Source organism: Somniosus microcephalus, chromosome 11, assembly GCF_052327205.1.
Source record: "Somniosus microcephalus isolate GS21.2 chromosome 11, FLI_Smic_1.0, whole genome shotgun sequence".
In the NCBI taxonomy this organism is placed as follows: Eukaryota; Metazoa; Chordata; class Chondrichthyes; order Squaliformes; family Somniosidae; genus Somniosus; species Somniosus microcephalus.
Window position 1 is genome coordinate 177,325,258 of NC_140997.1, and position 27,276 is coordinate 177,352,533.

The window sequence follows — 27,276 nt, forward strand, 5'->3', positions numbered from 1 at the left end:
CAGGACTTTGATTGAACAGCAATCTTAAGATTTTCAGTTCCCTACCTTGACTGCCCCTATTTGTTAATGCTAGTTTCTGTGTCTGTGTAATTAGCCTGCATGTAAATACTCCCAGCTATTAGTTTTAGCTTGAACACAGCTGTCTGGTATTTTCTGCTTTTCAGACCAAACAGGAGAATATGGTGGGCAATCGACAAGCTCTCTGGTGCGTAATATCGCAGAAAGGAGAAATCATTAATCTTGGTACACACCACCCCATTCATAACACGCATAATGTTGCAGGTTTCAGTTCATAGGAAATGTGGGTCTACTATGGAAACTGTCTTGTGGTAGGAACACAAGGTCGAAGTGTTGGGAGAGTGATCAAATAGTAACTACACACCCCATTATCTAGTTTTTGTGCATAATATGAAAGATGATGAATAAACTCTTTAGAATCATCTTTTTAGGTTCCAAAGGTGAATAAAATGATTAGTTAATCTTCCCAGATTAATTGGACTGTCCATCCTCCTGAGTAGAATGAAGCAGTTTAGTAGCTCTGTGGTTAAGGCCAGGCCCCCGGAGATTCTGCAGCAAGCAGAGCTTTGTAGCAGGAAAATCAATATTATGTGGTGATTCAAAATCATTTCATTCCTGACTCAGTATTTCAAAACAAGCCAATGTCTCATCCATTTTTTTGAAACACCCACACCAGAGCTATCGCCATAATGCCTATCATGATATAAAACTCTGCAACAGATTTCACATCTCTGCAATCCCAGGGTTCAGAGATTGCTTCACACCGATATCGACTAGGGTTGCAGATTGTGTTTAAGTGACATTTACCCGCCAGGGACAAGCAAGCAATCCATAATTCAGGGATTCTGTTCTCATCTGACCCAAGGCATAACAGTCATGTCAGGTTCATATACATTCCATCCACCTTTGCCACCATCTAATACCCTATTTCCAGTAGCAAAAGGAAGTCAAATGAATGTACCGCTCAGCTTCTACTTGTCATTATAAATGCACAATTTTGTGCAATCTGAATTTCAGGAAATGAATGCCATTTCAGCTAATTTGATCCAGGCACCATGGTGCACTGTATACCTGTGTCACACCACATGGTGCATTTACCCACTGAGTTTATTGGGAAGCTACAAAATGTTTCTTTTTGATTGCACACTTATAGGCCTGAGTCTCAAATTCTGTTAAAATTTAAAATATAATTGGTTCCAGCCAGTGCCTCAGCAGATAAGTGCACCATCTGATGTGCTGCTGCATAGTAAGTAAAAAGGCTAACGGAATGTTGGCCTTCATCTCAAGGGGACTGGAATACAAAGTGCTGGAAGTTATTTTACAGCTGTATAAAGCTCTGGTTAGACCCCATTTACAGTAGTGTTCAGTTCTAGGCACTGTACCTCAGGAAAGATATATTGGCCTCTGAAGGGGTGCAGCGCAGATTCAGCAGAATGATACCGGGGCTAATAGGGTTAAATTATGAGGTCAGGTTGCATCGATTATACTTGTATTTCCTTGAGTATATAAGATTAAGGGGGGGATCTAATTGAGATGTTTAAGATGATTAAAGGAGTTGATAGGTTGATAGAGAGAAACTACTGTATTTCCTCTGGTGGGGGAGTCCCGAACAAGGAAGCATAACCTTAAAATTAGAGCTAGGCTATTCTTGGGTGATGTCAAGAAGCACTTCAACACAAAGGGTAGTGGAGATCTGGAACTCTCTCCCCCAAAAAGCTGTTGAGGCTAGGTCAATTGAAAATTTAAAAACTGAGATTGATGGATTTTAGGCAAGGGCATTAAAGGTTACGTAACCAAGGTGTGTAGATAGAGTTAACTTACAGATCCGCCGTGATCTAATTAAATGGCGGAACAAGCTCAAGGGGCCGAATGGCCTCCTCCCGTTCCTATGCTCCGTAGAGACCAGAAGGTCCCAGTTTGATTCTGAGGCTATACTGCGTCACCTGCTTTGAGCCAGAGCAGCAGTGGGGACACAACAATGGGCCTAAGTATGTCAGGTTAGAGAGGGGATTAAAATCAATAGGGTTTCTTGTTTTTGATCAACATCAGGTGGACCCTGCTGGAAAGTGCATATCTGCAAATGTTGAATGAGAACAGAATCAAGCTTAGCTGTGATCCCACCAATGACAAAATAACCGACCAGTATTCAGACTCATGCACAAAGAATGGTCAGTTGGTTGAGGTACTGGAAGATTATTAGCTCTGCTAAACCATAGAAAGACTTGCATAGCGCCGTTCTCATTTTCAGGATGTCCCAAAATGCTTCACAGACAATGAATTACTTTTGAAATGTATACACTGTTGTTATGTAAGCAAATGTGGCTACCAATTCACACACAGCAAGGTGCCGCAAACAGCAATGAGATTAACGACCAGTTAATCACCATGTTTTTGGTGATGTTGGTTAAGGAAAGAATGCTGGCCAGAACACTGGGAGAAGTCCTTGCTTTTCTTCAAAAAAGTGCTATGGATCTTTAACGCCCACCTGAACAGGCAGATTTTCTTTATAGATAACACTGAGTCCACGCAATGTCCTGGATTGGTTTTGATGACCTGATGGGGTCAGAGAGGAATTTTCCAGAGTATTTTTTGCCTTATTGACCCTGGTTTTTTTTTGTTGCCTCTCCCAGGTGATTACGTGGCTGTGGGAGGTGGGAGGTGGAGGGGAGGGAAGATATGTTTCGTCACGATGGTTCGGCCATCATTGTGTGTGGCAGGCTTGACGGACCTCTTGCCCGTCAATTTTGTATGTCTTATGGAGCCTCAGTTTAATGTCACATCCTCTGAGAGTGTGGCATCTCTCAGTACTGCACTGAAGTGGCAATTTTAATTATTTGCTCAGGTCCTAAAGTAGGACCTGCACTCACAGCCTTCTGACTCTGAGGCAAGAGTGCTACCACTGAGCCAAGCTGAGGCGCCTCAGTATGAACCCGTGCCTTCAAGAGGGGGGGAGGAGGAGGAAGGAAATTGGTAATAAACTTCCCTTTTTGGAGATTTTGTCTAGTATAGTAGTCTTTTTATCCTCATATAGTTCATTTCCTCATTTTCTCTCTTGTTCTTCTCAGCCTTGGTGGTGTCCTGCACTCTATAGCATTGGCCCTTTACCAATGTTTCTCAATTTAAAATAATGTAGTGTAATAGCAGTCATTGCAATGTGTGGCATCACCAGTTAGCAAATGGTTATGGGAGAATATACAACAAAAGAGCTGGTTGGTTAGTGTAACATGGGGAGGGTTATCCTTGATTTGATGTTGATTCAGCAAGGTCCAAGTGAATGATAGAACGATTTGATCTATTGAGTAATTTATGAATGGGACACACAGAGTGAAAATTATTCTGTTTATTAGAGAAGTACGTTCAGGATGCAGAAGTGGTCAATTCAATTATTTATGGTGAGAGAATCAGAACAATAAGGGTGAGTTGCTATAGTTACAACTGGTGCATGCTGGCACTCAGATAGCTGTTTGATTTTACGATAGCAAAATACTGCAGATGCTGGAAATCCGAAATAACAACAGAAAATGCTGGAAAAACTCAGCAGGCCAGGCAACATCCGTGGAGAGAAATTAGAGTTGACGTTTCGGGTCGAAGGGTTTCGACCCGAAACGTCAATTCTAATTTCTCTCCACGGATGTTGCCTGGCCTGCTGAGTTTTTCCAGCATTTTCTGTTGTAGCTGTTTGATTTTGTTTGGTCTACTGGCAGTTGTTTATGGGAAAGGGTTAGGTATGCAGAATTCCATGTCCACAAGTGTGAGCAAACAGCTGTTTATCACATAGCATTATCAGCCACATGTTGATATATACAAGTAGGAACCACCCACTGTGTCATTGGATCATGCCTGCTTCTAAAACATTCAGCTGTTAAAAGCAACAGATGCTGAGCCAAAAAGAGGGGATTAGAAGGCTTATTCAAAGGGATGGCTTTTAAGGAGTGTCTTCAAGGAGGGAATTCCAGTGAGGGAGGGTGGAACACAGGCAGCTGAATGCATGGCCACCAATGTTGGGATGAAGGGAGGGGAGTTGTACAAGAGTCAGAGAAATACAGAATTTTCTCCCATGCTCTTCTGAAAATACTGACTGGCTGCCCTCCATTACCAAGTGACTAAGCTTCATGTGGGATCCTAGACATTGAGTGGTGGCAAACTATTCTACGTCACAAGTCAAGTCTGCATCCTGTCCTCACCAGATGTGACATTCGTGTACACACACACACACGATCCAGCTGGAATTATAGATGTTGATCAGGAGTGATCTACCATCTAGATGAAATCAGCTAACTTAGCACAGAACAGGAATCAAACATGGGGCCTTCTACACTGAAATATCAGTAGAGCATCTCATGGTCTTTATATAACTTTGCGTTGTTCCTAATCATATATATGTAATACTGAAAGCTTCTATGAAGCTTCATCTATGAAAAGGTAATGCTGTAACTGTTGTTTAACATGTGTTTTTTTGCAGGCTACTGTCTGTTATAATTGCTGGAATCTATTATTAAGGAAGTGGTAACAGAGCATTTAGAAAATCATGATATGATTTTGCAGAGTCAACATGGTTTTATGAAAAGGAAATTGTGTTTAACAAATTTATTCAAGTTTTTTGAGGATGTAATTAGCAGAGTAGATAAAGGGGAACCAGTGGATGTAGTATATTTGGATTTGCAAAAGGCATTCGATAAGGTGCCGCATAAAAGGCTGTTATGCACGATAAGGGCTCATGGGGTTGGGGGTAATATATTAGCATGGATAGAGGATTGGTTAACGAACAGAAAACAGAGAGTAGGGATAAATGGGTCATTTTCAGGTTGGCAGGCTGTAACTAGTGGGGTGCCGCAAGGATCAGTGCTTGGGCCTCAGCTATTTACAATTTATATTTATGACTTAGATGAAGGGACCGAGTGTAATGTACCCAAGCTCGCTGGTGATACAAAGCTAGATGGGAAAGTAAGCTGTGAGGAGGACACAAAGAGTCTGCAAAGAGATATCGACAGGTTAAGGGGCTGTGTGGCCTACTCCTGCTCCTAGTTCTTATGTTCTTATAATTAGGTATGCCAATCCCAAATCACAGTAAGGTTTGTGTCTGCTGATGCCATTCATAATGCCTCTTTTGCTTTGTGGTTCTCGAATTCCATGACTGCAATTTTGTTCTCATATTCTTGCACACATGACTTCAGTTGTGTCCTTCAGCACTGTCCCGCTTCATGCCAAAATGGAACTATCAGGCTCACACACACACATTAAGCTAATTTAATGCCACGTTAACTGCTGTTGCTCTTGTTGCTGCTACAGTCCCCTTTAACAAAGAATTAAAACATTACTCCTTTTAAATCTGTTGGAAATGGCTGAGATCTGCCAAATAAATGTCAGAATCGGACACTATAGTGTGCATCACTGAAAGTATAGTGTCCAATAACTCACACAAACAGCAGCAACTTATGTAAGTTTTTGGCCAGTATCATAGATACTACAACGCATGTATATAGACAGCTTAATAGCAGGGTTCCTAGCCTCACTTCAAAAATATTTGTAATTTTTTTTTGGTCGGCCAGGTGTCCGACACATGTAGAAACACATCGCCAAGGTTGTGGGTTCAAGTCCCACTCCAGGGACTGGAGCACATAAATCTAGGCTGACACTCCAGTGCAGTGCTGAGGGAGTGCTGCACTGTCAGAGGTGCCGTCTTTCAGATGAGGTGTTAAACCGAGGCTCCATCTGCTCTCTCAGGTGGACGTAAAAGATCCCATGGCACTATTTCGAAGAAGACCAGGGGAGTTATCCCCGGTGTCCTGGCCAATATTTATCCCTCAATCACCATAACCAAAACAGATTATCTGCTCATTATCAAATTGCTGTTTATGGGTGCTTGCTGTGCGCAAATTGGCTGCCGCGTTTCCCACATCACAACAGTGACTACACTCCAAAAGTACTTCCTTGGCTGTAAAGCGCTTTGAGACGTCCAGTGGTTGTGAAAGGCGCTATTTAAATGCAAGTCTTTCTTTCTTTCTATACCCAGTTTCAATTTTTATAATAACTGGCAGCTACCCTACCCCTGAAATGGGCAGTTTGGTTAAATAATGAACAGGTTTTCACCCTAGGTGATGACTGGTGGCCCTCCACCACCTTGCCTGAGTAACCGTTTCTCCTGTGTGAGTGTAGGCTGTGGGAAGGAGTGAGCTATCTGACTTGAAGCTATCACAGTGGAGCCTAATCCTGGCCTCACCCATTATCCACATCTGTGCTTGTTCCACGTTTGTAAAAAAAAAGCCCCAGTTTGCCCCATTTAAATAGACTTCAGATTTTACACCGAGTTACATCTGAGTCTACAGCACAGAAACAGGTCATTCGGCTCAACTGGTCTAGGTCTGCATTTGTGCTCCACAAGAGCCTTCTCCCACCCTCTTCATCTAACCCTATCAGCATATCCTTCTAATCCTTTGCCTCTCTTGTACTTATCTAGCTTCCCCTTAAATGTATCTATACAATTTGCCTCAACTACTCCTTGTGGCAGCGCGTTCCACATTCTACCACTCTTTCGGTAAAGAAGTCTCTCCTGAATTAGATCTCTTTAAATAGGCAGGTTCCATGCAAAAGCAAAATAAATGTTACAAGTTAATAAGCACGATTGGCTGCCTAGTGTCTATTTATACTGTCAAAATAGTCACTGTGGCAGTTCATGACTAAAGTCTGCTACTGTTCCCTTTACATTGCACTGCCACTCCAGGTGTGAGTCCTAATACCTTAATCCAGGCTCAGTGTTTGAATCTACAATGTAAGATTCACCTAAGGTGTTGCAATAACATTGCTGCCATTCAGCAGTATATCTGGAAACGCACCTGAAGGAAAAACATTTGCAGGGCTATGGAGAAAGGGCAGGGGATTGGGACTAGCTGAAGTGCTCTTGCAGAGAGCCAGCATGGGTTAGATGGACCGAATGGCCTCCTACTGTGCTGTAATGATTCTATGATACCACTTGCTTTCTTATTTTGCACATATGGAAATGTGAATGCTGATGTCAGAATATCAAGTGGGAAGATGCACAAGGGTTAATTCAACAACAAATCTGGTCATCAATTTCTAGTGTACTCCCTCCAAATCAGTCCTTTCCTGGGGTGTGTTGATTTAATGCAGGTATGGATTCAGAACGTAGATATCACACCATCTGCACAACCAGCTGGAGGTCACATTTTGGCAGACATTGAGTTCACTCTGACTTCCAACTGGTAACATAATGAGCTGTTCGTCTGTCTGAACACACAGGCTGTTACATGGGATATACACAGCTTTTCATTTCTATTAAAAAATTCCATAAAAGTGGGCTTTACTTTACAAGAAAAATAAAGTAACAATAGAAAATGTCTGTATACTTAGTTTTTAGGATAGAATATTAATTTTCATTATCTAAAGCAAGTGATTCAAGAGAAAAACAAAAATGAACCATTTACTCACATATTTTAGTATTTAAAGGAGAAATGAAACACACACAGTGTACTTTCTGTTCAAAGTGCATCCCCCAATGTCTATGTGAAAATAACAAATATATTTGTTACCTTTAAAAGAAAGCATTGAGATTTGCTTCCCAAGGGAGACCTGCTATTTTGGATTTCCTGCTTTTCAGAGTCACTCTAGTGATGTCACCATTAGGGAGGAGTTGCCCATGTCCCAAAGCAGCTGCATTCATTTCAGCGCAAACAACAACTGTGAACCAGCCTGGGAGCCACCCGACTCCAGGTAAACACGCTACCAGCTGCCCACTACTACATACACCGACAGTTGGTTATTTTTCTGTCATCAGGCAGCATTGAATCAGTTCCAACCCTTGTGTTCCAAGTATTGGCCCCCATTGAGGTGAATAAAGTCACTCCAGGACAGAGGCGGCTGCTCCCAATCAATTGTCACTTGAGGGTCTCTGGAGGGGAGCAACACTCAAATATCAAGTCTCTATTGAACAGCAATTTTTTTTTTAAAAGATGAATATATCTGAGTATATTTTATTCAAATAGACATGAAAGGGTGGGTGAGTACTTTGAACAGAAAGTGCTTTCTTAGATTTCTGCCCCTTTAATGATCACTCTGTGCAACTTTGTAGAACCAAATTAAAATCCCTCGAAAATACTAAATTCCCACAACAGTTGAAAGCTGCGGAATAGCCAGAAAATCTCTTAAACCAACAGCAAATCTCTGCAGGTTTGTCCACTGGTAAAGTGGACTATCACAATTCACTCACACCTGTGACCGTCACAATTTCAAGGTCTTTCAGAATTTAAAAGAAAGCACTATCTCCACAGCCAGAGATCCCAGAATCAATAGTAGTAGGAGACTTCAGTCAGTTTTGATTGCGAACACATCCTTAACTTATTGGGCAACTGAAGTGAATAACAGTGTTGTATCAGTGGCCATTAAAAGCACTGACAGCAGCAGGTAGATGTCCAGCAATCACAAGAATATTGAAAAACAGCAGCTTCAGTGAGATACAACAAGCATGATTCAGACAGGTGCCCGCAGAAGAAAAACAATTTCTGTTTCTACATTTGGCTACTAATAATAAAGTGTAAGCTTTACATCCAATTTCTCGCTAGTCCTTTTAATTGCAAGCGCTAGAAATTACTTTTTTCAGTCAACTGACACTTATTCGATAACTATTCACATCATTTGCATTTTTCTCACCAATCAAGTTGACGATTTTGAAAAAAAAGCTATTTTGATGTGATGACATTTGCTGAAAATTTGTGAATTATTTGACTATGGCAAGAAAAGACAGAACGTGGTCTCACTTCAGAATTAGGTGACACCTGTAAAAGTGATGTCTAAAAATGACTCGGGCATTTATAATACTATTCTAGAGGCCAGAATGAATCCCAAAATGTATATAAACCTATTATCAAAACCATTTCAATTCAACAAGAATCCATCCAGCCACAGAATAACAAACTCCAATATGCAGCACAACACATCTGAATGGGATTTTTGTGCAGTAATAAGATCTTTAATTCTGTAATGGCCATCTCAACGAAATACTCTTTTCTTCTTAGGCAGTCCCTTGGAACCGAGGATGACTTGCTTCCACATTAAAAATGAGTTCTCAGGTGACTGATGAGTCCAATGCGGGACCTACAGTCTCTGTCACAGGTGGGGCAGACGGTGGTTGAAGGGGCGGGTGGGTGGGGTGCTTGGGTTGACATGCGCTCCTTGCGCTGCCTGTGCTTGGCTTCCGCTTGCTCCCGGCGAAGAGACTCAAGGTGTTCGGTGCCTTCCTAGATGCTTCTCCTCCACTTTGTACGGTCTTGGGCCAGGGATTCCCAAGCGTCGGTGGGGATGTTGCACTTTTTCAAGGAGGCTTTGAAGCGTTTCCTCTGCCCACCTGGGGCTCTCTTGCCATGTCGGAGCTCCAAGTAGAGAGCTTACTTTGGGAGTCTCGTATCGGGCATGCGGACGATGTGACCCGTCTATCAGAGCTGATTGAGCGTGGTCAAAGCTTCAATGCTGGGGATGTTGGCTTGAGCGAGGACACTGACATTGGTGCGCATATCCTGCCAATGGATTTGCAGGATCTTGCGGAGGCAGCATTGGTGGTACCTCTCCAGTGCTTTGAGGTGCCTGCTGTACATGGTCCATGTCCCTGAGGCATACAGGAGGGCGGGTATTACTACTGCTCTGTAGACCATGAGCTTGGTGCCGGGTTTGAAGTCCTGGTCTTCAAACAGTCTCTTCCTCAGGCGACCGAAGGCTGCACTGGCACACTGAAGGCGATGTTGGACTTCGTCATCGACATCTGCCCTTGTTTACAGTAGGCTCCCAAGGTATGGAAAGTGGTCCACGTTGTCCAAGGCCTTGTCGTGGATTTTGATAATCGGGGGACAGTACTGTGTGGTAGGGGCAGGTTGGTAGAGGACCTTTGTCTTACGGATGTTTAGTGTAAGGCCCATGCTCTCGTACACTTCGGTGAAGGTGTTAATGATGGTTTGGAGTTCGACCTCCGAGTGTGCACAGACGCAAGCGTCATCTGCATACTGTAATTCGACGACAGAGGAAGGGACGACCTTGGATCTGGACTGGAGGCGACGGAGGTTGAACAGTTTCCCATTTGTTCTGTAAATTAGCTCCACTCCAGCAGGGAGCTTACTGAGGGAGAGATGGAGCATTGTCGCAAGGAAGATCGAGAAGAGCATTGGTGCAACGAAATACTAGTGAGCTGCTGGGTACTGTACTGCAGCAAGGAGTATGGGGCTTCCATTGACTTCAGTGGAATGGAGAATCCAGGAGAGGGTGTATATAATGGGTGGCCAATCTGACACCGACCGCTTTAGGTCCCCACTGAAGTTGAAACTTCTGGCGAGAATCTTCCAGAAAGAACGAAAGAAAATGTAGAGAATTCAGGAAAATATTCTCTGCACATTATACTGACACCTGTTAATTGATTAAAGAGATATGATTTGGACGCAGAGTACACCAATGATAGTGTGGCAGAACCACTGAATGACTCTGGCTAACTGTATATAATTCTCTTTAACGATGTTCTAACACCAGCCTAAACCTGTACCATTGTGTTAGGCATTACAGGGAACTTTGTGCTATCCGGAGGTGAGCTATCCGGCAATCTGGAGCCACCAGCAAAAATCAGCAGCCGTTTTTTATTCTTTTTGTTTGTTTTTTGCTTTGTTTGAACAGTCAAGCTGTGCAAGGTCTGTAGCTATAGCAACAGCTTCAGCTACAAAGCTTGCAGGCTACACCCGAGTGTTTAGAAGCTGTTGCTAAGCAACAGTGTTTGTTGTCAAATACGGAGATAAGAATCTCCGTATTTCTCAACATTAACTCTGGAGAGTACGGCAGTTTTGAGGCAACGGCAGCAGCTCGGTCCCGTGGGTGCCGGATAGCACAAAGTTTCCTGTACTGTGTCTTGTATATAGAGTTTGCATGTACGGGGCGTGGCCCCTTTAAGAGCGTGGGAAAACGCGGGCAAATGCGATGACGTCACGTCGCAAACCACAGGGCTACCTGGGGTCTTCGTGGCATCTCTGTTGAGTAAAGACCTGTTTATTTGTTCTCTTGTGTCGATCTCCGTTATTCGTTGGAATTCATTAATTCCTACATTGGTGACCCCGTTTTTGTGAACGTTTTCACATACGAAGAGCACAGCATGGAAGCAAATGCCGTTTTGCTAAAGCCACCACAGTTCTGGGAGCAGCAAGCGCCCTCGTGGTTTATTCAGGTCGAGGCCCAGTTTGCCCTGAGGAACATCGATGCGGATCAGACCAAGTACCTTTATGTGATCTCCGCACTCGACAGCTCTACCGCCTCTCGGATCGTCAGCCTCCTCGAAAACCCCCCAACGGAGCGCAAGTATGAAACCCTCAAAGCGCGGTTACTGCAGGTTTTCGGACTCACAAAATTGGAGCGCGCCCGTCGATTACTCGCTATGCCTGGGCTCAGGGACTCCAAGCCTTCAGAGTTGAGGAGCCAAATGCTCACACTCCTGGGCTCAGAACGGGAATGTTTCCTATTCCGCGAGATTTTCCTCAGCCAACTGCCTGAACAGGTACAAGCTGCCCTGGCCAGGTCTGAAATTGAAGATAGCGCAACACTCGCTGCGGAGGCTGACAAAATTTTCGCTGTAACTCAGCAGTACTGCGCCGCCACGAGGCACCCATCCCCCGCAGACGCCGCCCCAGCTCGTCAGCCTGCTGGGCTGTGTTTCTACCATGCGCAGTTCGGTGCGAAGGCAAAGCGTTGCCGCCCTCCCTGCAGTTTTCTCCAAAAAAACAAACAACAACTGACACTGCGACCACTGAGGAACGGGTCTAACGGGCACCCCGCGGCTGCGATGGCGATCGACAATGCGGGAAAATTGCTGTTCATCACTGATACTCTCTCCGGTCATCGTTTTCTGTGCGACACCGGGGCGCAGTGCAGCATTTTACCCGCGTCCGCCCTCGATGTGCAGACGGGGAATCACGGCCCCACCCTTGAAGCGGGCAATGGCGGAACAATTCGGACCTTCGGCAGACGGCGAGTGGAGGTGTGCCTCGGGGGGGCAACGTTTTCACTGGGAGTTTGTTACGGCCAGAGTTTCCCAGCCCCTCCTCGGCGCGGATTTCCTGTGCGCCAACAGCCTCCTGGTCGATGTTAGGAACCGACGGCTGATCAACGCAGCAATTTTTAATTCTCTTCCGTGTTACCGCAGTAACACTACGTCACGCACCATCTCCTGTGCGTTCCCGACTCCTGATGAGTTCGCTCGCCTGCTCGGCGAATTCCCCGACCTGACAAGACCCACGTTCTCCTCCACAGCCACGAAACATGGTGTGGAACACCACATCACCACCAACGGCCCCCCCCGGTCTACGCGCGGGCCCGGCGCCTGGAACCTGGCAAGCTGGTGGTCGCAAAGGCGGAGTTCGCAACCATGGAACGGTTAGGGATTATTCGCCGGTCGAATAGTCCCTGGTCTTCACCGCTCCATATCGTCCCGAAGCCTGGCGGCGGATGGCGGCCATGCGGCGACTATCGACGCCTCAACGACGCCACCACTCCTGATCGGTACCCGATCCCCCACATCCAGGATTTCTCTGCCCATTTGGCAGGGAACACCGTGTTCTCAAAAGTCGACCTCGTCCGGGGCTACCACCAGGTCCCAGTTCATCCACAAGACGTCCAGAAGACCGCGGTCATCACCCCATTCGGCCTCTTCGAGTTTTTATGAATGCCGTTTGGGTTAAAGAACGTCGCCCAGGCTTTCCAACGCCTGATGGACTCTGTGCTGCGGGACCTCAAGTTCCTCTTCCTCTACCTGGATGATATTCTAATTGCCAGACCTACTAAGGAAGAACATACCTATCACCTACGCATACCTATCACCTATTTCGACGCCTCAGCCAACACGGCCTGATTATCAACCCGGCCAAGTGTCAGTTTGGCCTGCACGAAATTGACTTCCTGGGGCATCGCATCACCTCAGAGGGAGCGGTTCCTTTACCTTCGAAAGTAGAGGCGGTGACATCCTTTCCACGCCCGCAGAACATAAAGGCCCTGCAGGAATTCCTAGGCATGGTAAACTTTTACCACCATTTCTTGTCTAAGGCGGCACTACTCATGCAGCCCCTGTACGAGGCCCTCAAGGGCAAGACTGGCAAGAACCCGGTAGACTGGACGGATGACATGGCCCGAGTGTTCGCCGACACCAAAAGCGCCTTAGCCAACGCGACTATGCTGGCGCACCCACTGCCAGGAGCCACCATCGCCCTCACCACCGACGCGTCGGACTACGCAGTCGGTGCCGTGCAACAGCAGTGGGTGAACAGAACGTGGCAGCCGTTGGCATTCTTCAGCCGTCAACTACGGCAGAACGAGAGAGCATACAGCACGTTCGACCAGGAGTTGCTCGCCCTTTTTCTGGCTATCCGCCATTTTTGGTTCCTACTGGAAGGACGTCCTTTCACCGCCTTTGTGGACCATAAGCCGCTAACCTTTGCAATGGCCAAGACCGCCGAACCGTGGTCAGCCCGACAGCAGCGTCATCTGATCTACATATCCGAATTCACCACGGATATACAGCACGTGGCCGGTAAGGACAACCTGGTGGCAGACTGCCTCTCCTGCGCGATCGTCAATACGGTTCATTTGGGCATCGACTACGCCCTCATGGCAGCGGACCAAGCCTCAGACCCGGAAGTCCAAGCTTACAGAACGGCCATCACTGGCCTCCAGTTGGCCAACGTCAAGTTCCATTCGGCAGGTACCACGCTGTTGTGTGACGTCTCCGTGCAGGATCCTTGCCCTGTCGTGCCGGTCGTCTGGCGCCGCAAAGTGTTCGACGCCATACATGGGTTGTCACACCCAGGAATGAAGGCCTCTCAGAAACTGATGTCAGCAAAATTTGCATGGCATGGCATGCATAAAGATGTCCGCGACTGGGCCAACACCTGCGTGGTCTGCCAAAAGGCCAAGGTACAGCATCACATCAAAGCTCCGTTGGCCACCTTCACAGTTCCGGAGCGACATTTTGACCATGTCAACGTGGACCTGGTAGGACCACTCCCACCCTCCCATGGTTTTTCACACATCCTGACCATGGTTGACCGCACCACCAGATGGCCGGAGGCAGTCCCCCTGTCATCCACTACTTTGGCGGACGTGGCCAGGGCATTCATTTCCTCTTGGATCGCCCGTTTCGGAGTGCCCGCAGATATTTAGTCAGACAAGGGACCGCAGTTTTCCTCCGAACTCTGGAATGCAGTGGCCCAAGGACTCGGTGTCAAATTACACCGCACCACAACCTACCACCCACAGGCGAATGGCCTCTGCGAATGCTTCCACCGGTCAATGAAAGCCGCCCTGAGGGCCTGCATCCAGGACGCTGGATGGGCAGACAAGCTACCGTGGGTCCTGTTGGGCCTTCGCACGGCCCCCAAAGAAGACCTTCACTCTTCATCAGCAGAGCTTGCGTATGGTCAACCGCTGCGAGTCCCAGGGGACTTCCTACCAACATCGACGGAGCCATGGTCCGCGTCTGCCCAGCTTTCTAGTCACCAAGAGGCGGCCAGATGTTTCGCACCGGTGCCCACTTCGCACCATGGGCTGCAGAGGTCACACGTTCCCACGGAGCTTCACAAGGCTGATTACGTTTTTATTCGCCATGACGCACATAGGGATCCACTCAAGGTCTCATATACCGGTCCCTTCCGCGTGTTGGAAGCAGGGGACAAAACCTTCACGGTAGATGTCGGTGGTAAACCGGACCACATTTCGGTCGACCGCTTAAAGCCAGCACATTTAGACCTCGACCGCCCCGTCGAGACAGCACAACCGCCAAGACGGGGTCGGCCACCCATCGTCGTTACGGCAGACCGAGTGCGACCGCCCGCCAGACCGCCAGCCGACAGCAGCCTCCGCCTCGAGAGTACAGGAGTCGTTCTGACAGGCTCGTCAGACCCCCCTCACCGTTTGACTTTGTCCGTTAAAGCGAATTCTGAGGGGGCGCATGTGGCAGAACCACTGAATGACTCTGGCTAACTGTATATAATTCTCTTTAATGATGTTCTAACACCAGCCTAAACCTGTGCCATTGTGTTAGGCATTACTGTGTTTTGTATATAGAGTTTGCATGTACGGGGCGTGGCCCCTTTAAGAGTGCGGGAAAACGCAGGCAAACGCGATGACATCACATCGCAAACCACGGGGCTGCCCAGGCAGTCCTCGTGGCATCTCCGTTGAGTAAAGACCTGTTCAGTTGTTCTTTTGTGTCGATCTCCGTTATTCGTTGGAATTCGTTAATTCCTACAATAGAACATTAACCTGTTGGCATCTGGGTCACCAGGATTGACAGTTTGCAGGAAGCATGGACTGGAATAGGCTGCTGACAGGAGGCAATAGGGTAAGTTCACTGAACCTGCACTCCCAGTGTGGAGACGCACTCAAAGGAGCTGTGGGTTGGAAATCTAGTTCTAACACTATAGTGCTGCTTCTCCGACTTGCACTCTCTTAACCACAACCCCCCACTGCGGACACAGGATCAGCGAATTTACTTTAACGAGAATCAGATACAGGGCTGAGAATCCAGGGAGAAAAACAGGAATTAAGGGTGTGTAAGAATGCAGGAAGGAAATAAGGGCTTTATAAAAGTAGGTACTTTGGGATTGGGAATGGAGAGCAGGTGGAAGATTCAAGCAGGTGCACTGTGGATGGGAGTGTTTGGCCAATAAATTAGCACTTCCAACATCCCTTTGTAAGATGAGGCAGGAGCATGGCCTGCTTCTACCCAAGTTGAGTTTAATGCTTCCCTGCTGAGCCTGTTCATTCTGCCTTTCAAAGTTTTCTGTGGCTTTGAAAAGGCATGACTTTTTTTGTAAGTGAAAGGAATTATTAAACATAGGGGACAAAATTCCTAATGCTGGTCAGTTTTGCAAAAAAAAGTCCGTTTGAGAGCAAAATTGAATTTCTCATTTTGTACTCAGGCCAACTTTTCGGTAAAATTATTGACAGGAGAATTTCATCCTCCTAATTATAGCAACAGAAAAAAAAATCACAGCATGAAATAAATAGATGGTTTTAGAGCTAATTCTAGACACAGTATAAATTTCCACTGACCTAAGGCTTTAATAATGAACTCTACACAGCATTGAACCACAGACGTTTATTCCAAAGGATTCACTCATAACACAGGAATATGTAGAATTTTTGATGTTTTTAATGAATGGGTGAGGGGTAGAGATTCCGTTTTGGGTGCAATCGGGAGTTTGTGCCCAAAATGTGCTTGAATTTGTACTGGTTAGATTACAGGTCAAATTTCCGCTAAAACTAATTTGCATAACCACAAACGTGAAATCTTTCATGATCCAGCAGAATCGGGAAGCATAATAGAGTGTAATTGATTTTTTTTTCCATTAAAAAGTATTTCTTGATGTATTTAAGAACTGTAACCTGTTGCAGTTTCATTAATACAGCTGACAATGGGTTTATCAGCAAAAATAAGCATTTTAATAAGGTTGTCCAGTCCTCCTCCTGTGAGTAACCTGATTTAAAATCACTGACAATTACTTAAAAAACTATACTGAACCATTTAATAGTTTCATTGGTGTACACTAGTCAGTTTCTTAGTAAATTAAATATTGATATAAAGAAACTTTTAAAACATGCCTTCTAGTGCATGTGTGCCTGAGAAAACAAGCGCGGTTTGAAGAGCAATGTGGCGGAATCTCGCTATTTTGAGCTGTGGGCCTGGCCAGATTCAGGGTGAACTGAACCTTGAACCAATGTAAAAGATCGCAGAAAACACGAGCGTAAGTCTTTTTGGGCTTGTGCCCAAAAGTAATTAAAAAGTAATTTACTTTTTTCATTCCCCGATCTTTCGCGCTGGTTCGGCCGACTGCGCTGGACCCTGGGCACAAAACTAACGGAAAGTCTACACCAGGGTCTTACTTGGCTTTCTAAATATGCAATTTATAGGCACAGCATCTGACATACTTGAAAATTAAATTACACACAGATTGCACATATATTTGCACATCAGTGAGACACTATGGTACGTTCTCTATCTGCTGTCCATAATCGTAGACAATATTGTAGAACTTTTAAATCCAGCATCGACTACTCTTATGTTAGATACAGAGTAAAGATCTCTCTGCCACAGCCCAACAATGGAGCCTCATTTGAGCCTCAGTAGAGCACCCTCTCCTGCACCTGTGTGACACTTAATTTCCCACATGAGCCATCCTTGTGACCCAATAGTAAAACTCTCGATTTAATGCCAATTAGTGTCAACTGGATTACTAGGGGACTGTTTTCTGTTGACATTTAATGGCAATGACACAGAGATGAACAATGAAATTGGAAGGAAACTAGGAGATAATATGAACAGCAGTATTTTTAAATCTGCTTTGACACTACTCCCAGTTTTCCTCCCTTTTAAAAAGATTGAGTGAAATATAAAAGAGTTCACGTGGAATTAGCTTCCAGATTGTTCAGAATAATTAAGGGCTGATTAATTGCCCAATTACAATTTGTGCTTTCTTCCGCTGATCGATATGAATATAACTAGTGCGCACTTTACTCACCTGATGAGCTGGAGGTATTTCAATGACAGGGTGCTAAGATGCTGAAGTAACAGCGATAATACTAAATGAGTATTCAGGGACAGAGGTACTGTTACAAATAAAGAGGTAGGAGGAAGCATGCCTGCATTAGGTGGGGAAAATAACAGAGATCTCCTGCCTGGTTCTAATATCTATATAGATATATAGTAGAACTTCTTTAAGCTGACCACCAATGTTTTTATATATATATATATTTTACCAATAACGCAAGCCTGACAACTTGTATCAACTTAGAGAGACTTCAGCCCCAGCATTCCCCATGATTTGAGATGAGCACATCAATCTCAAAAGTTTTTTGTTAAATTTACAATCCATTTTAAATGAGAAGACTTTGCATACAGCCCTGGAGGAGCAGAGAGACCAATGGCTGATCAAGGATGTATTTGCTTGACCAGTACTATGATATTAAAATAGTAACTCTGCCTCCTGATTTTAATTCTTGTCTAACTGTAGTTATTTATGGACCAAATCCAGCAGGTTTATGGCTATAATAACTATAGTTAGATGGCAATAATGTATTTTCTCATCATTAAAAAGAACAACATATAATGATTCCTTTGAGACTTAACACGAAGATTAAGGCACAGATAAAAGTAACACAAAATATAGGCACACGGTATGGAATCATAGAACAGATTCAGAGGCCGGAATTTTCAGGGGTCCGTGCAGGTGCGATCAGAAGCGGGTTGGATGGGAAAGTTGAAATTTCTTGCAGCGGGTCAGGAACCCGCCGTCAGCCCGCCCCCACACGCCTTTTCCTTGGGCACGTCTGTCAGCGCGGTAGCGACCCGACCGGCAGAGGCGGGCGACCCAATTTAAAGGATTATTAACTTGTTGTCAGACTCTGAAGAGTCTTTTTAACCTTACCTTTGCAATTTCACTGGATGCCCACTGGGCTCATGCTGCTCAGGAACCACATCTGTCAACCTGAGGCGGGATTTGAGTGGCCATTGATCCAGCTGATTAATTGACAGCATCAAATGTCCTACAAAAGCTCCCACCTGACAGCTGATCACTTTCCTCAGGCAGAAGCTGTTGCTGACTGCATTCCCAGCACAGATTGAGCTTTCTGCAGGCTGCAAGTCTTTCCAGCAAAGTCTACATCTAATGTCACCTCATTGGAAGAATGTCTCTCACCGTTGACAGATTGCTTGTGTCATCTCTACTTCACCTGCCATGTATTCCATCAACATGGGTGCCCTTTATACTGTCTCATCTTGGTCCTCAGAATCAGACCACGATGAGCCCCAACACCAGCAGCACCAACAACAACACCACCAACCTTCTCCACAATCACCTGATGCTGCACAGGACAGAGGGCATCAGCACCCGAGCACATTGCTGCCCAGGAGGCCAGGGATGGCCTCATCATGGCCAGATTTACTTAACTTTATGCTGTGCACCCATACGGCTGCCACATGATGCGGTGGGTTGGCACCACCCCACAGCAACACCATAAAGCATCCCTACAATGACCAAGCCATTCCTTTCATACTCACTTCCATTGCTGGAGGTACCGTTATGTCTCACCATTCACTGTAACCCATTAAGCCATTTCCAAAGGTGCACACAAAACTGTCCAAGACCAGAGGGTGTTGAAAATAATGATTTTTATGTTTGACAGCACATTAATGGAAACTTCACATAAACATTGGATAAAACACCCAAGTGGCTACCCTTGTGAATCTACTTGTGTGTCATCTTTCTCTTCCGTGTGCTTCTATGAGGTGCTACCCCTGTGGCTTCAGCAGAGGTAGAGGCAGCCTACTCACTTCACTGCTGCCAAGGAGCTGGAGGGCATCTTGCTGCACATCAGTGGGGCCATGAGGAACCACGTCTACGCTGACATCCCTCCTAGAGAGGAGGTGTATGAGCCTCTGCCATCTATTCTGCATAGAGACCATGTACTCCTGTGAGCGGCCATCCTATCCATGGAGGAGCCGACAGTCACCATCGCCTGCGACACGGTGGTGCTCATGTTGGAAATGGACTCCTCCATTCTCTGAACATTTGCAGACATCGCGCTCGCAAAACCTGTCAAAGCCTCCTGCACTTTTTCCTGAACCTCCAGGATTGCCCTCTTTCTGGATGGTCCCCGAGGTTCAGCATGCAGCTGAGCAGAGCTAGGCGCATCCTACGCCTTCTGGCGAGGACTCTCCACTGCTGTCCCTGTCTCCACCAGCTGCTCTTGCTCACTTGTGAGTTGTGCGACACCAGGTGACAACGCCACTCTATGTTACGTGGGACCCACCGAGGTGTGCGTATCTGTGCTGGTGCTGGCTGCGCTTATGTCTGGTAATGCAGCGCCCTCAGAGGCTGGAGGCTCCTCTGAGGAGTCGTCTTCCTCTTCCTCCTGAACAGTGGGGGGTGGGGGGAGGGAGGGGGCTCTTGATGGACTTGTGGGAGAGTAAAGAGATGAGTTAGATATGTCATATGAAGAATGGGTACAGATACCATTATGCACATGATGACCTTTCAATGGCTGCTGACATCAGTCCCCATATGAGTGACTGATGTATGCCACGTAGCTGTATGATATGTAATTCTGTCACCAGGTCATTGAGATGCCTCCCTCTCTCCGTCTCCCACCTCCAGCTGCTCGGCGACTCCAGATATTTCTAAAGCAGCCTCCTCTGCTGTTGTAAGGTTTGCAAATGATGGAGGGCCACTGCCGGTTCTCTCCCTCTTATTTTGGGCTCTCTTTTCCTGCGAGGAGGGAAAGAAGAGAAGGCTGAGTGAGAGTGATGGAATGAGTGTAAGGAATGGATGGGTTAGATCTTTAAAGGGAGACTATGATGGAGTGGGGTGCAAAAGCCAAGTGGCATCCTTGTGTGCTGTTAGTTGGTATTTTTGCATGAGGGGTGGTTGTGAGGGGTGGTTAGTCAAATGGAGATGTGATAATGTAGATAGAGAGAGCGGGATGGATGGACATGCAAGGTATGTTGGTGTGAGTAAGGATGTGTAGGAATAGGGTTGGGAAGGCAGAGTGATGGGGATGTGATGAGAGGCACAGCAGGATGAAGTTGAGTGTGGCTTTGTACTAATGAGATCATTGAAACGTTTGCGGCACTGCACCCAGGTCCTCCTGACCATATCTCTACTGTTGACCTCCTCTGCAATCTCCAACCAGGCTGTTTCGGTCTCCTGGGGAGGTCTCTTCCGCCCATTGGAAGGGAAGAGAACCTTCCTGCGTGTTTAGACTCCCTCCACAAGCATATGGAGGGAGTCATAGGAGAACCTGGGTGCAGCCTTCTGCCTCAGTGCAGTCATTGTCAGTGTTGTAAGGGGTCATTTTAACGAGCTTATGGTGTGCTAGATCGGTTTTGATTTTGCACTGCTCGTGAGCGGCTCCGAAGCGCTCCCCCCTCACCGGTTCTAGACACTGGGCTTATTGCCAGACAACCTTGATGTGTGGCCCAACTTGTGACTCGGAAGACAAATGGATCAGGTGAGACAAGGTGAGTTTTAAATCAGAAATATCTTTATTTTCAAGGAGAATAAACACAGAGAATGCAAGAATCAATTTAGACAAAAATCATTAGCACGTCTCCCAATGGGAACTAAAATGTAACACACAAGGAATAACTTTGACTATCTTAAATCATACAACAATTCTTAATCAGCAGTATACTAAAACGGGGGTGGGAAAAGCGCACGGACACATCGAGGGATAAATCACACTCCTGAATTACAAAACCCTTAATGTTACAAACCCTCCCGTTGCTAAAATATACCTCAACGATGTCAGTTAGGTAGAATTGGGCCTTTATGCTCACCAGAATTTTAAAACCCTCCTGGACCTTGGTACTCCTTGTTATGTCTGGGATCTCCAATCTTCCTTATGGGACCGGCTCCTGGACCCGCTCTCCTGCACAAACTTGGAAGTCCTCCGAACTCCTCGAGCCGTCTCCTCTTCCGCATGGTCTTCGAACTCCTGATGGTATCTGGACTTGGACTTCACTGCTTCTGGTGAATCTTGTGGATCTGTCTGAGTCTGGCTGAATCTCTCTCCTGCACAATCTTGAAAGTCCTCCGAACTCCTCGAACCGTCTCCTCTCCACTCGGCCTTCGAACTCCTGATGGTCTTGGATCTGGACTGAACTTCTGAATCTGCTCTCCTGCACAATCTTGTGGGTCCTCCTCGCTCTGTCCTTGACCTTGTGTCTGTGTGAATCTGTGATGGATCTGTCTGAATCTCACTGAATGAAAGTAGCCTGTTAGAATTTCCCTCAACAGTTATACTGTTTCCTTGTCCTTATCTCGGCGCCAAATCAGGGGTTTTCTTTTGTCAAGGTAATGGGCAGGCTGCTTTGACAAAAGCAAGTACTTTATTTTAATGTCTTGTAAATGAAACTGATGGGATCTGTCCTGTGTCCCTCTGAGTTTGGTACAGATAATGGTTTTTTTTCTGTGCTCAGCGATTTCAGAGATGGGTTTGCATTTTGCTAGCAATTAGCGCACCTCCAGGTGCAAATACTTTTGTTTACGAGTTTGTTACTGCTGTAACCATACTATCATATCAATAGCAGTAAGTTCTGGAATCTTCTAATCGGTGATGACTCAGGCTGCTGTAAGATACTGCTGGTGTGTCCTTTTGAACTGAGCCATGAGAACTGCCAACTCCATCTTGTGTTCTCACAATGTGGCCATTTCAGGGGTTTTACCAATCTAGACTGTATTTTCTGGATTTTGCGAATCCTACAGTGTTTGCAGCACTCCAATGCTGTAGTGCGCTGACTGCACTATTTTAGATTAACCTTCAAATGTAATGTGGCCATGGTCCCTTTAAATATCCCGGCTGAAAACGCATCATGGATGATGTCAGCAGACCCGCACCATTTCATTGGGCCGGATAACGCAAGGGCTGAATATGACCTATTGACGTAAAGTCGTTTTGTGCAGCAGGATGGAGCCAGCAATATGGTCACGATCCATCATGGCCACCGCCCGCACCGGACCCACCCAGGTAGGGAAAATTCCGGCCATAGAATCAAACAGCACAGAAGGTGCCTGTGCCAGCTCATTGAAAAAGCTATCCAATTAGTCCCACTCCCCTGCTTTTTCCCCATAGCCTCTGTCCCCATTCCATACCCCGCTGTGTCTCATACTCCTTACACCCGGTCCCCCAGCCCCTCACTGTTAACCCGGTAGTGTCTCCTAATCAAACCAATCGGGCTTCTGTCTCCTTTACAAAAATGGAGATGATATTGAGTCGAGAAGAACGAGTTGTGTTACCTCTTTAGCTGTATAGATGTAAATATATCGGAACTGCTTAGGAAAACGATGAGCTTTACAAATTTGCTGGTCTGTTCAATTTCCTAGGTTTCCTGCTCTCCACAGCTGAATTAAAGGCCTTAATGGCATGTTGCTTAACCAATTGTGTGGGACTGTTTGGCTATTCGAGAGCTGCAAAATGGGGATTATTAGAAGCGAATTCTGATTGAGACACTTTCTTGAGTTTAAATCATACTGAAGAAACTCAACCAGCAGAAAATGGTCATCAGCGCATTTCACATCATTGCTGTTTAGATGAAAAGTCGGGGAATGAACATCTGTTTCCTAAAAGTGGGAAACCTCCCCTTTGAGGTCATAAAACAAACTGAGTATTCAATATCTGATGACAAACTACAAGAGAAAAAAGATAAAATTTAATTGTAAACTGGATTCAATTCTTTAAGAATGATTGCATTCTATGGTGAAATGTTTAGGTGAAGATTATGTTATATACACAGTATTAAAGTCAGTAAAAATTCCATGGTTTGAGAACATTATGTTTAACTGAATGACGTTTTGTCAACACAGACAATTTTCTGGACAGTGTATCAAGAAATACTGATTGGCAGCACCATCTGGACCACAGCACATTTGAAAAGAGAGGCGCATTTTGAAACAGGGTAGATTCATTCAAACTATTTAGAGCTTGTCAATCACAGTGATTTCATGCAGCTCCTAAAAGATCTGCCGTCAAATGTTCTTAACAAAATGACTCTGCCATAGGTAAAAGGTGGATAATACCAATCTGATTTTTTTTTACTCTAGTGTCGTTGGTTAACTAATGGCTGAGTTCTCTGTTCTGGGTGGGGTTTGCAGTTCTGCAATGGGAGGGGTTGTTTGTTGTTTCAAATCTGGTTGGTTTTCAGAGAAAATATCTAACTTCTAACTGAGATTTCCAAAACAGATTTACAGCTGAGGGAAGGCTACAAGCCAAGGGCAATGCACGCTCTGCTAAAAGATCTCTGTGCAGCTTTCTTCAGGAAAACACGGGGTGGTGGCATGGAGAACAGTTTATTATTTTTTCCCAGTCAGCTCAGGAAATTCAAGTCCGGAGAGAGGACAGAAAAAGATTAATTACCCTTTTAACTATTAACTACCAGGACCAGCTCCTGCCCAGGAGCATGATGGTGTCTGCCAGCAATTAACCTCTGAACTATGCAACAGATTTACGATATTAAGTATTTAGGTGCCGAACTCTGCAGTGCAGTCACTAACTGGCTACTGTGGTAGGAGAGTCTCTCGTATGTGCTGTGCTCGTGAATGTTGTGCTTTAGTTGCTGCTTGTCTAGATGTAAGTGAACGGATGCAGCAACTAGCTTTCAAAACTGACACATAAGAAATCTCACTTCTTAGCTCCCTTGGTAATTAGTGATTAGCTGAATGAGTCTGAAAGAACACAAAGTTCAGTTCTAGTTTTGTGGCATTCATTGCTAGTCTTGAAGCTACATTAAATGTATTTCAGATTTTTTTTCTCTTCTGTGGGACTCCATTGAATATTTTGAAACAAATTGACAGAAGTGATCTAAAGTGATTGTCAAAAAATATCTGCCTACTTTATGTGTGTCTGTCAGAGAGATAGCAAGACACAATTAAGCTTGAAAAAGCGCACAATATATTTTCCTTTGAAGACAGTTTTGCTCCAGCTTTATTCAGATCAAGAATTTTGTGTCAGCAGGCAGGAAATTAGGAAACGAGCAGAGAATTCAATTACAGCATTTACTGGCAGTTGGTGAGGTTATAATAGAGTTTTGTCTGAGTTGTTAGGTTAGGACTGGACGGTGCAGGAGTTTCTCATCGAGGCTCTGCCACGAAAGCCATTGGCCTGGCTTCAAGCAGCACTGGGGCATGCCTTGGAGTCTGCCCAGGAAGTGCACTGAAAGGAAAGTTTGTTTAGAATGTGACCTGATTCTTTATATCTCCCTGCCCTTTGCATAGTGCACAAGGATAAGCTGATGTAACCCTGCAGCTGAACAAACTAACAGTTTTCTCAACCTAGTTATAGTTAACTAAGTGTCTCTAACTTTGAAAGAGGATATTTTAAAAAATGGCTTCAACCTTCATGTGTGGAATGGAAGATCTGCTGTTTGGTGGCAGTCGGTTTGTATGGAACTTGACAATCACAACTTTGAGGAGGTGGTATACTGAGAGGCTGAGGGCTTGTCAGCAAATGCTAAGGACGTGGTGTGGACTGCGTGATGTTTACCAGGTAAAATAATAGCCCACATTCTAGTGCAAGTAAATATGTATTCAGATTGTTAATAAGTCATTGCTTGCCACATTGATTTTCTTTTAATATAACTTTTGTCTTTGTGTAAAACCATTGCAATTTTTTTAAATATGTGCTTGCTAAGAAAGTTGTGTTGGTATTTCATGTGGTATTACAATCAATGATTACATATTAGTTCTGTCTGATTGAAACAAGTAATTTAGTTTTATCTTTTAGAGATTAAAGATTAATCATAATTAAGAGGTCATCCATTCAGCTGCTACATAAAAGCTTTACATTAAAATGCTGAGGAAATAATGAAAACTGACATTGAAATATTTGAGTAAATGACAGCTACATCCAGGAGACTTAATAATAGGACGAACTATATTAGATCTTCTGAAACCTTTGAACTAAAACCTGAACTGCACCATGACATTAAGTGTAAATAATAATTTTCTTGTACTTTAGCTACAGCTAAACTTAAATTTGGATCATGTTTATAGGAGCCCCAAAACTGTTAAATAATACCCTGATTAAGCGCTTTCAGTTACAGGTAATTTGCTTATGGACTGTTCAAGTTGCAACATAATAAAAAGATACACTGATTAGAAGAATATAGATCAAATGTTTTTTTCAGGGTCAGGTTGCTGAAATGTGCTCTCAGTCACGCACTGATGTGTGGGATGGGTGTTGGAAATCACTTTAGAAGACTTTATTATTGTTATAGTATTAATTCCAATTTCATAGGCTGGTACAGTAGTACAGGAAAAGAGGAAAAAAGAAATTGGCTAGCAAGTCACCCAGTCCACTTAAACTGACCTTTTAGCAACTGATTAGATAGTGGCACTGGCAGAGACTGAGAGCAGGTTACCTAGTTCACCTTCTTGGCTGGGGAATGATGCGTGACCTAGAGAGATCCAAGTAGAGGGAGAGAAATAAAACAACTTACAAAAATGTGGATGACAAAGTAAATGATGCAAATGTCCAGTGTGTGACACGTTCTTTTGATTTGCCCAATAAATCAGAACCTTTACAACTTGTTACATTATTTTGTTTCCATGTTCTTTCCTCCTCTCCTGAAGGGAGTGACTCATGCTGGGGGAAAGTTCCGTGGGACCTTTTTCATACCTCACCCCAAGTGCCCATTCTTCATGTGTGACTTTTGACAATGAATGTATGTAGGCTATCTGGGGGGAATCACACCCATATCAATCTTGTTCTTATGCAACGTCCACACATGCATCTCCCAGCATGGACCACTGGATAGTGATCAGGAGTACGAACCCTGAAATCCTTTCACCTCCCGAGAGTAGGCCGCCTGCGCTGCCACCCTAGCTGAGGTCAGTTAACTTGAACCTGGGACTTCTTGATCTGTATGCCTTAGAATTACACTGGGTGATACACTAAGTCATCAGCTGAGCTGATCTGTCATATTAAACTGGAGTAAATTGTATTGTGTGTATTTCTCCCTGTAGATATGACATCTCGTTAGAGAACCTTTTAAAGGGCGGATGGCTGATAAGCTCTGTCAAGCAAAGCTGTCTAGTGCTACAAAGAAATTTTATTAACTCCATGCCAAATTCTTCTCACAGTCTGGTTAATAAGTTTTACATCATTTGAAGTTTGACATACTGCAAGCAATTATTCAAAATGTGATTTTTAAGCTAGCATGTATTTATATAGATACTTTGTGTATGGCCAGTTTTCCACATGTCTATTAACAAAAATGGATTCACAGATTAAAAGACAAATCCTAGTAATACCGCATCACATCTAGATAATGGTAATCCTCAATAAACGGTATGAGTTTCTTCAGCCATATTCTATAATTATGAAAGAGAGCGGAAATTTGTTCAGGGCAATTGTTAAAAAAAGCATTTCAATGAAAGCACACCACATAATCCCCAGAGAAACGGAAAGAAGAGCTGGGAGAGTTAAACGATAACACTTGCAGCCAAATGTTTTTTGAGTCACATCAGGTCTATTTACAGTGAAGGGGGCTTCACGCTTCCCTATTCTATATTAATGATACTGAACCTGGAGCTGGCAAAGATTCTGTATGTGTAAACTGCAGCCTTGCAATGCTGTTCAATTCCCTGATGCAGTATGAGCACTGCCTGCTTGTATGATATCCTCCATTATTTGAGTGCGATGAGAATGACACCAGCAGTTCATATACATATCTCCATT

The 27,276-nt window shown here is 44.8% G+C and overlaps 1 protein-coding gene across 5 annotated transcripts in view; it reads left to right on the plus strand.

Annotated features, from left to right (window-relative positions):
• LOC147111000 (FERM domain-containing protein 4B-like) overlaps positions 1-27,276 on the plus strand; it is a 354,890-nt gene that overhangs the window by 106,369 nt on the left and 221,245 nt on the right. Inside the window, exon 1 of one of the 5 annotated variants that reach the window (XM_086001456.1) lies at positions 24,735-25,083. The exons of 3 other annotated variants lie outside the window; for them this stretch is intronic. In XM_086001456.1, the coding sequence (XP_085857582.1) occupies positions 24,922-25,083 (162 nt within the window). In that variant the 5' untranslated portion in view covers positions 24,735-24,921. Of the gene's footprint in view, positions 1-24,734; positions 25,084-27,276 lie in introns of those variants that run through there. One more of the 5 variants, XM_086001457.1, reaches the window with a different exon arrangement.